This window comes from Arachis stenosperma, chromosome 7 (genome assembly GCF_014773155.1).
Source record: "Arachis stenosperma cultivar V10309 chromosome 7, arast.V10309.gnm1.PFL2, whole genome shotgun sequence".
Lineage (NCBI taxonomy): Eukaryota > Viridiplantae > Streptophyta > Magnoliopsida > Fabales > Fabaceae > Arachis > Arachis stenosperma.
The window spans coordinates 87,908,237-87,919,375 of NC_080383.1; the positions used below are offsets into that span (position 1 = coordinate 87,908,237).

Below are 11,139 nucleotides of genomic sequence, written 5' to 3' on the forward strand. Positions count from 1 at the left end.
TCAATCATTTTATTCAGGTATTCAAAACGTAAAAAATTGCAACACTAAATGGAATACCAATTCAATGTTAATTACTTTCGTAGAGTCATTCAAACAATATTGAAGGAACCATTGTCACTGTTGTGCATTTATTCCGGATGGTTTATGCTTAGCATTTTCTTTTAAATTCTTTCTGTCATTATAAAACTTGTGAAATAAGTTATTTCTTGCTTTCTTCCAAATTTTTCCTATCCTTTGAATCATTACCCGCTTTATTTTTTCATTGTCATCCTTGACATATTGAAAGGTCCGGTACAAATTTGAGATATAATGCGATGAATATGAACAAAAGAAAAAATAAAGGCATATATCATATTTTAAATTACATAAGAAGCTATCAAATTTAAGATTATTCCTTAACTATGTCATATGCATGTTCTTTCTGAGCAATGTCCATTGTCTTTCAACTCTCTTCATTAATGGAAAAATTTTGAAAGTCAGCACCCTAACTCCCTAAAAATCTACTTAATAAGCCAGCTGTCTGACTGATCGATTGCAACTTTATATTAAACTCTATTATGATCTGTCTACCAAGAGGAAGTACTATAGCATCCTTGATGCTCAAATTCATCTTTTTTTATGCCATCCTCTAAGGAATAAATAACAAGGTTTATATATACCTTTCACAATTTACTGGCTCACAAGAATAAACTTGCACTCTTGCATACACACAATGAATTTGATTATGCCGTATCGATTTGGTACTTGCATGAAAATTACGGTGGAAACACAAGATTCGAACAATACTACAAATTTAAAAGCTGAAGCATAAGAGAATATTCACTACTATTTCTGGATCATAATTTAGTTTTGTTGATTAACAATTCAAAGGAAAGAGAATTAGTCCTAAACTCCAAGTATAGAGAGCTTGTTTTAATAGAATATAACGTTGAACATGACACTAGAAAGCTATTGGTGAGGACAGTCTGGCCTACTCGAGAAATGCCACATCCTATTACAATTAGATCTATATACAAGTATTACCAAGGGATGTTTCCGGTTTAGAATTCAGCCACAGTTAAGTCTATGAAGTTAATAATGTATTTTGCAATTATATTGAACATCTAAAAGGTAAAAATTTGTTGTTATCTCCTCTTTCTTTCGGGATTATAAATCTATTTACTATGCTATTAAAAGTTTATTTTGTCCATCCCATTTAGACGAATTCTTCGGTGTAGAACGTCTGACACCTTCTACATGTATAGAAGTGCGGTGGCAGAGTTTGATTGTGACAACTGTCCCTAGAGAGACAAGTTCTGGCAGCTCGCAGCAAGTGCAGTGACTGTCTTTTGTTGTGATCACGTGGATACTCTCAATAAGTTAGTAACAAATTGTAATTAATATTATTAATGATATTGATTTAAGAATGGGCCTGACTTGGTTGGCCTTTTTATTTCATCTTTTCAACTTTTTCTAAAACAAAATCTTCATTGCCATCAGACATCAACACAAAAAAAAAAGTTACATTTAAAAAAATTTAAATTCATAACAATTGATTCCTTAGCCCCTTTTAAGCCATACTTTACCTCAATGCACTCATCATAGAACGATCTTTTATAATCTATAACAATTAAAAAGTGATTTATGAGTTTTATTTGGAAACTCTTCCTTCTATTATATGTGTATTGACTATTGAGTATTGAGGCAAAAGTTTAGAGTTTTTATTATGAAATTCATAAATCACTTTTTAATTGTTACAGAGTATAAAATAAACGATTAATTCTAAAATATATATATACCAATTATCCATTAACATCTTGAATTTTTTTAATTTTCAGTTCAAAACAAAGATATTTCAAAATATTGTATTAAATTCTTTTATTCATAGGAAAATGAAATTCAATTGGGGAGATTTTTTCAAAGGATTTCTACTGCTGTGATTGACGAATTCCTTGAAAAATAGGTGTATATAAGAAAAGGTAACTAGCAATCCAAATCCAATGATGGAAGTGCATACTATTTTCAGTGTAATGGAGTTTTCCTTCTTTTGTGATTGTGTCTGCTAAGTTTGGTGAGTGTGATATAGGCGGTAACGTGTTAGGCAAGTTAATGCGTTAGATCTGCGTCAGTAACTCAGTATAAAATCTACACTTTTTATTTTTATTATTGAGATTGTGATGGTGTTTTTAAATAATGTGGAGAAGTGGTGTATTTTTTTTTTGTATGAATAATGAGAAAACTGAGGTACAGTTTTGTGTATTTTAATTTTTTTTTGTTATACCACAAATCTGAGGGTCAGATTTGTGGTCTATCATTTTTTTTTTCACAAAACTGACCCACCGATTTGTTTATCCTTTAAAAAAATTTTCAGTTCACACAAATCTGAGGCTCAGATTTCTCTATTACCCCAAATCTGACCCTAAGTTTTATTTCCAAAAACAAATCTAAGCCTCCGATTTGTGAGTTTCAATTTTAAAAAAAAAAATTATCTCCATATCTATAAAAAACACACCATTTTTCTATAATTGAGTATAACACATTTTAAACTTTTATAACTAAAAAAATTAGCCTAAAATCTACCGTATTAAAGGATAAAATTAATTTATTTTTTTAATCAAGTTTCTACAAAATTACATCAAAATTATCTCATTAAATTTTTTTATAAGTTTCAAGGCCTTAGCTCAAATAATAACAAAAATATTGGACTAAGATCTTATAACTTACCAAAAAAATTCAAAATGTTAATGGATAATTGTTGTATGTATTAATATGTATTATATATACTCTCCGATAATTGAAAAGTGATGTATGAGATTTATTTGAAAATTTTAAACCCTAAACGTTTTTAAATTAGTGTTAAAAATATGAATAAAAGAGAATTTAATACAATATTTTAAAATTGATGGTTTCAGTAGCTAAGAGAAGGGGGTTGAATCGTAGCCCCTTTTTTGTTGCTAACACTTGCTGAACTCAGAAGAGACTTATCTGTTTTGGCTCGTCTCTGGACACGAGACTTTTTGTTTTGTCTCGTCACTTTCTACGAGACTTTTTGTTTTGTCTCGTCACTTGGCACGAGACATTTTAGTTTTTTTTGCTCCTATGCAGTAGAAAACAGAAATGGAGTAGGAGAGAAGAAAGATTACACCCAGATATATCCTGGTTCAGCTGCTAAGTGCAGTGCAGCCTACATCCAGTCTCCATCACAAACATGATGGAATTTCACTATAATCAATCTGATTACAACTTGTAAAGTGCTAATCCAACTTACAAGGGGATTCCCACAGAATCATGAAACACAACATAGATGAACAAAGGAACTCTAAGACATCTATGGCTTTTTCTTTTAATTTTGTTCTCTCTGCCTTTTTCCGCTCTATGGCTTTTTCATACAAACCTCAATGTTTGCCTTTTTTCCATGAGACTCAAGACATGACAAAATTAAACAGAAAAATACTAAACAGAATACATTGAAGGAGAAGAGAAAACTGTTAGCTCAGGTAGCTCTGAGAATACTGTGCCTTGCACTCTCAAACTTTCTCCTTGCTTCAAACAGTGGTTGTTCACCCTTATTATAGAAGAGGGAAGCCTCCACTTATTGAAGCCAACAACCGAACCAACTTCTTCCTCCTTCAACAAACAGAACCGGTTTGGCCACATAGAGAGAGAAGAGATAACCATGCTAAATCCAACATGCAATTACATCTGCTCCTTTCTTGATCATCACCCTTCATCAATCCGAGCTCTCCATCCTTGGCTTGCTCTCCAAGATGGATTTCTGGCCCTTGATACTTCATGATGATAATGACTTCATCTGCTTCAATCTCTGCCTCAACCATCACTTCGCCACTCTAGCTACTCCCTGTGGTGGTTAAACAGAATCAAAGACAAGCCATGCTTCAAGAATCTCCCTTGCTGGCCGAATCTTTACCTTCCATTTTTGAGCATGAATAGCTCAAGATAACCTCACCAAATCTAACCACATTTGGTGAGTATCTTAGCCACAGCTCATTTTTATTTTAGTATGTTTTCTTGCCATCATCAGCTTGATGGTCTTGATAAAGTAAACAATTACAATGAAACTGAAACTGAAACATATTGATAGATTGCTTTTACTTCCCTTGCTTTGAGTAGCGTATAGCATTAATCATAATGATTCCCTATCAAATCAAAGTCAAGTTCTCTCTCATGTTTCCAAGGCTAGCTTATTAAGTTTTGAAATCCATTCTTAGCAAACAATGGAATCCGTTGGAAAGCATGAAGCCTATTTGCTTTCTTAGTTTCGGACCAGGCTTGGAACCATTCATCATTAATAAGACTTGGACTTGTAGTATTGAAATTAAAGCTGGCCCAATTAATAACATTTGCTTTCCTGATGAATTTGATTTCGGATCAAGCATAGAGCACATAAGAAAGCATTTGTTTGGGCTTGCAACAATAATATTTATTCTGGCCCATTTAATAATTCAGCCTCATGGTATGAGAAACATGTAGCAAGGCTGATTATTGGGCTTAAACTGGAAATTCATTTTTCGGCCCAATAGAAAATCTGCACAACAAAATTATTAATTTAGTAAGTATGAATTAAGATCAAATTAATAATTTTGTAATTAAATATTTTAATAATGTTTGTTCATCATCAAAATTAAATAAGAGTTTTCCAAACTCATCAAAAATATTTTTGTTTTGAGCAGAAAATATATATATATATATATATATATATATATATATATATATATATATATATATATATATTAGAATTAATCGTTTATTTTATACTCTGTAACAACTAAATAGTGATTTATGAATTTCATAATAAAAACTCTAAACCTTTGCCTCAATAGTCAATACACATAATAGAAAGAAGAGTTTACAAATAAAACTCAAATATATTTTTAATTGTTATATATTATAAAAGATCGTTCCATGATGAGTGCATTGAAGTAAAGTATGGTTTTTTTTTTTTTTTTTGGACTTGAGGTAAAGTATGGCTTTAAAGGGGCTAAAGAATCAACTGTTATAACTTATAAATTCGAATTGTTTTAAATGTTGTAACTTTTTTTTTGTGTTGATGTCTGATATAATGGCAATGAAGGTTTTTGTTTTAGAAAAAGTTGAAAAGATGAAATAAAAAAGGCCAACCAAGTCAGGCCCATTCTTAAATCAATATCATTAATAATATTAATTACAATTTGTTACTAACTTATTGAGAGTATCCACGTGATCACAACAAAAGACAGTCGCTGCACTTGCTGCGAGCTGCCAGAACTTGTCTCTTTAGGGACAGTTGTCACAATCAAAATCTGCCACCGCACTTCTATACATGTAGAAGGTGTCACATGTTCTACACCGAAGAATTCGCCTCCAATTTATCCATCAAGCATTTCTTATATTGATGGAAAAAATACCTGCTATAATTGGTGATTTTCGTATATTTATACTAAATGATATCTGCTCTTTTATGACAATGTCAATACCACTCCCAAGAAATCATTCAAAGTAACATGATTTCAACCAATACTAAATAATAAATGGTGGCCTATGATTTCACTGAGGCATTAACAAAAGTTAAAATTTTTAATTGGACAACTCATATAGAAACAGATTGTCAAGTTATTTCTCAATCCTTAAAACCAATAGATTTAATAGAAAAAAATTGCTATATTTATCAGAGATATCCAAAAATTGATGAAAGAATTACCTAAAATAAAGGTGACATTGGCTTCAAGGAAAAGAAAATTTTTAGCACATGCAGTGGCTAAATTGAAAGATGAAGAAGGGCTTAATTTAATTTGGACTAGTGATAGTGGTCATGGAGCTTATATTTTGGATCTGGCCCACGTTACTGGTCCGATGACATCACCAAAAAAAAGTTTTTGTTAGTTAATGGGGCCTAAGCCCAAGGATAAGAAAACAAAAACAAAACAAGAAATATTCAAGCAAAGCCTCAAAGACTAAGTCGCCCCCTTAGCTTCCTCATCTATCAAACTTTGAATTTCTGGAGGCGCTTGATCAAGAAATTTGAATTCATTATTGTACTCAATGTTGATATTTTTCTTTGTAAAAAAAAAACACCCTTTTAGAAAAAATTGCACCCTTCATTCACTATGAATGATGTTCATCTTTCACATTGTTGGATTAATCTTGATTTAATCTTGTACTGTTCAAATGGTAATGGAATAATTTCGTTAAACCATCCATGGGAAACAGAAAAATCATTATTTTAAAACAATTTCTTCAGATCGAGGACATTGGACATGATTTCAACATATGACATTTTGATGCATACATTTGTTTGAATGTTTTCATAATTCAATTTAACACAATCGAGTCTATTAAGATCCAATCAATAATTATACATAAAAAAATAAAGAAGTAAAAGATAATACCATGGTTTGATTGATAAGAAAATCAAAGAAATAAGTTGGAAGATAAATGACAATTAAATATTCAAAATTTTGAACCTAAATTCATACTTTTGTTGGCAGATCATAAAAAAAACGAAGAAATAGTAGCAAAAAGAAAGTATTTATCCACTAAGATATTCAAGGATTAAAGAAAATAGGATCTAAGTAGCTTTTAAAGTTGATTGGACCTAATGGGAGATTCTTATTTCACTGCACAATATCGTTGCGAGCAACATTCTCCTTCCTAGTCTTTATAATTTGGTTGCAGTTCTAAACTTTTCTCCAAATGGCATCTATAGGAGGCTTCGTTGCCTGCTTCCAATTGATAGACCTAGGTGATAACTTCATCTAAAATTTCTAATAAAAGGCATCTGCAAAAAATAAATGAAAAAATAAAGGGAAATGAATACAGAAAAGTAAAAGAGGTATCTCACTGCATTGACAAACGGGTTGTAATCCTCTTCTGAATGATATTTGTAAATCCCGTTAAATTAGTAAATAAATAGTTAATAAATTAATTTTTAATAAAAAAATTAAAAATATGAATATTATATTAAATTAGGATAGAGCTCATCAAAACGAGAATTTTGACATTAATTTTAAAGAATTCGATCCAAGATTAGACCGAATGGACCAAACTAGTTGAACCGAACCTAAACTGGGCCCGTGAACCCAACCAGCCCAGCACTTAAATGAGCCAAGGCCCTTCTTCCTCCCCACTTCAGCAAGAACACACTGAAAGCAATAAACAGGGGAGAAGAAGAAAAGAATCCCTAACCCCTTACATTACTTTAAATCACCGCATCTCCTCCGTCCGAGCTCCGATCGCCGTACCGTTTGCGGCCACGCGACCACTGCGCTGAGCTCTACGATTTTACCAGAATAATTTCATAGGTAAACCATTTAATTATTCTCAGTCTCTCCTTCCCCCAATTTTCAAAAATTATGTAGTGGTGTTAAATTTCTTTACTTTTTGTTGTATTAGGATCCAATTAGTTTGAGAAAAATGTTCACTCTTGCTTATATGAAGCTTGGGTAAGGTGAGGATACCATAAGTTCTATTTAATTTTCTGAATTTGTGCTTTGGGTATTAAATTGGGTGTATATGTGTCATGAATGTGTATTAGGTTGTGAATAAATAATTGGAACTTGAAATTGAGGATATTGGAACTAGAAGGAAGCTGAGCACTAGTGTTTATTGAACTTTTATGGGGCTGTGTTTGTTTTGGTGAGTTGCTTTGGATAATACGTAGAAACCAGCCGAGGTATGGTTTAGGTTTCTTGCATTTAATATATAATGTTCTGTGAAAACTTAGGCTAGATGACCATAGGATAAGCTGGAACGCATGGAAATATACAATGCTTAGTATCCTTGATATTTATAATGTGAATTGGTTATGTGATAGTGATTGTTGCTAAATTGATATTAGTGTGGAAAATGATTGAGTTGGTGGTGATATGGTTATACATATATTGAGTGAGTGCATGATGAAATTGTTGAAATGTGAGATTGTGTAATGTTAATGTATGATGGATGATAAAATGGTGTAAAGTTGTGTTGTTGGTATATTGTACATATAGGGACTGAATTCAGGTGTGAAATGGCTGATATGGGAATGATAGGTTAATGAAATAGTGGTATAAGGGTTGGTGAAAAGTGGGTTTTTTCCGAACTTCACCGAGCTATAACTTGGCCTCCAAACCTCCAAATGGTTTCAAACTTGTTTTGATAAAAATTGGGTTCGTGAAGTTTATGCCGTTCGAAGAACCCATGAAAAATGATTTAAAATGATTAAGTTATATACGTCAGAAGTTTTTTGTTTGGAATAGGTAAATTCTGCAGCTTTCTACTTAATCATATTTTTAGAAAATGTACGTCCACACATACGCGTGGCCCACGCGTACGCGTGGCCCACGCGTACGCGTGGCATGGAATTTTTGAATGAGCTCCTTATAAGCGTACGCGTAATAGGCCAGCATACATGTCTACGCGTACGCATGATAAGGGGTGCGCATGCGAGCTGTCTTTTTATGCTCCCACACGTACGCGTGAGCCACGCGTACGCGTGGCCCCTATTCCAGCAAATATGGTTTTCTGAGTTTTAAACCTTATTTCAAACTTTTAAACCTATTTTTTCATTCTTCTAGTCATAAATAATAGTATTAAGTTTGATAATCAAGTGAAGTTAGGAAATGGGGATAACTTGGAGGTGAAGTAAAGTTGAAAAAGTGATGCATTGATTATGAAATATTATGAATGATTATGTATGATACTTGGCTTGAATAATCAAATAATCTGAGATACGAGATTCGCTAGGTAAAGTACCGTGGCTTGCCACCACGTGTACCAGGTCAAAACTCGATACTCTGTTGAACCTACGTCGTAAAGGTGGCCGGGCATGTATAAATTCCTGGGAATGGTACCCCCATTGAGCAATTGATATTTATATATAAGAGAAAAAGCTATGCATAAACTCTTGGGGATGCGCGACGAAGGACAGTCCAAGGGTTTAGCAAACCGGACTTGTCGAGTTGGCTTGATAACTGACAGATGAAACTCATTAGCCATAAGACAAGCATGCATCATGTGCATATTACTTGAATTACTTGTTTGTACATTAACTGGGTGTGTCTAAATGTACTTGTGATGTTAACTGTATATTTGTTACCTGCAGTACTTGTAACCTTCTTGTTCTTACCTTTATCTGCTTGTTTGTCTGTGATATGTTGTCGGAGATGGAGGTATGGAAGAAAGGCGGTAAGACTTAGATTCAAAGTTAAGTTAAGTTAGGCTTAGATACTCTTAGAAAACCACATTTTATGGTTTCTGTTTAATACTTTAAGCTTTATAATCTGAGTGTCGGCGTTCTAGGATTGCCTCTGGCATTCCCAGGACCTTATATCTTATATGTGTGGCACCTTTATCATGCTGAGAACCTCTGATTCTCACCCCATACTGTGTTGTTGTTTTTTCAGATGCAAGTCAAGAGGCACCTCGTTAGGCGTCTGGACTTCTGAAGCGAAGTGGTTGTCGGGTTACTTTTGTTGTATAGTTATGTATATATATGTACTTAGTTTTCTCTCTACATGACTTATTCCTTTTGACCCTCTTAGAGGCTTATGGAGAGACAGGATTTTGTTTATGTAAATTTGGGTTTTGGATATGTATATATGTGTAAATATTTTCCGGCCAGCCTTGACTTCACGGGCTGAGTTAGGAGCTGGTTATTTTGTATCTTTGGCACTCTATCCTTACTTTTGTTATCTTATACTTGATAGCTATAGTTTTCTTAATACGCAAGTTAACTCATTTTCTGAGCATTGCGCTTATATTTTGCGATTTTTATTTCACCTATTTTTTAAGGCTCCTAGTTTATTATATTCTTTCTGTTATTATATGTACACATTTTAATTTAGAGTTCATAATACCACACCATCTCTGTTTTACGGCTTAAGCAGAAAGCTTCATGTGGTAGGGTGTTACAATATTTAAGGATGTATATTATCGATTGAGTTTATGTTTCAATAGAAACCAACATATGAGGAAGAATTTCAATCTTCAAGTCAAATTCATAACCTAAATGACAAAGATTGTACTGAAATTTCATTAAAGCCATCAATCTATACTCTCATTTATGGAAGAATTCAAACAATCAACATCATTGATATAGTACTTAACATACACCAAAAAAGCAAGTGATATAAAGAAACAAAAAAAATCAGGCATTTTATTACCAATGAAAGTACTTACTGTGATGGAATAAGTGGACTGTAAATTATGATTGGTTCCATAATATCTCCAAGTTGGAATATCCCCCCACCATTGTTATCACCCTTCAGGCAATGCGAGAACACTGTCGAGGCTATTCTTTGCGATGAGAGCAAGGAGATGACATGTAGTTCCTGCTGCCCAAATCCAAATATTCCATCGATCACTCTATCAGATTTACTCAATTTCCCAATCTGTAGCTTGCTACAACTGCTCCATACCACAACATACAAAGTAACTATTTCCTTATTTAAACTAATAAATACTGGGGGATAAATTATGTAATGCTGCTTTCAACTATTCCAGGCTTGTAATTCCTCACCTGAAAACTATAGGCATCGAAGAATTTTTTGTCAAGGATCCCTCGAAAATACTTTCTAAATGCATCAAGTCTGATACATAATAGCTTGAAGTCCCACTACAATCTTTATACTAAAATGTATAAGTTCATTGGTTGCTCTCAATAGAACAGCTCGTATCTGAGGAGTCCTCTCCATTCCTATACCTTTTGTCCAAACAAAAGATCAATGATGATGTCGATAAACTCCCCGAGTCAAAATAATTGAGCTGAATCTACAACAAAATTCTATCAACAATGATAACATTGACAAGTCCTAGCATTATATTGGACCTACTGTAACATTTATATTGGCATTGAATTTAATAAATAATGAGTAAAATATTATTTTTGTCCCTAATATTTGGGATAAGTCCTATTTGTGTTCCTAACATTTAAATCGTTCTGTTTATATCCCTAACATTTGTAAAAGTGATTCAATGTTATCCTGTCATCAATTATACATCATGAGCTTTAGTTGGAGTTTTGAAAATCTCTTCTTGAAATTAGAATACAAATGTTTGGGTCAGAACCGATGATCCACTCTAGATAATAACTCATTAAAATTTGAAATTAATCTCTACAACATTTACATAATTCATTGTTTAAGGGACATAATTGAACCTGAAAATACAATATTAAAATTGAAC

General features: G+C 32.9%; 1 protein-coding gene and 1 long non-coding RNA gene across 2 annotated transcripts; one reads left to right on the plus strand and one right to left on the minus strand.

Moving 5' to 3' along the window:
- Positions 1-7,110: 7,110 nt before the first annotated feature.
- LOC130941453 (uncharacterized) lies at positions 7,111-9,658 on the plus strand. The gene is made up of 3 exons (XR_009070646.1): positions 7,111-7,277; positions 7,369-7,423; positions 9,360-9,658. It is a non-coding gene; the product is annotated as an uncharacterized LOC130941453 (long non-coding RNA).
- A 472-nt stretch (positions 9,659-10,130) lies between these two features.
- LOC130940067 (aspartic proteinase 36-like) lies at positions 10,131-11,091 on the minus strand. The gene is given in 3 exon segments (XM_057868116.1): positions 10,131-10,362; positions 10,475-10,725; positions 11,083-11,091. Coding segments are annotated over 3 exon segments (492 nt in total).
- Positions 11,092-11,139: the final 48 nt, after the last annotated feature.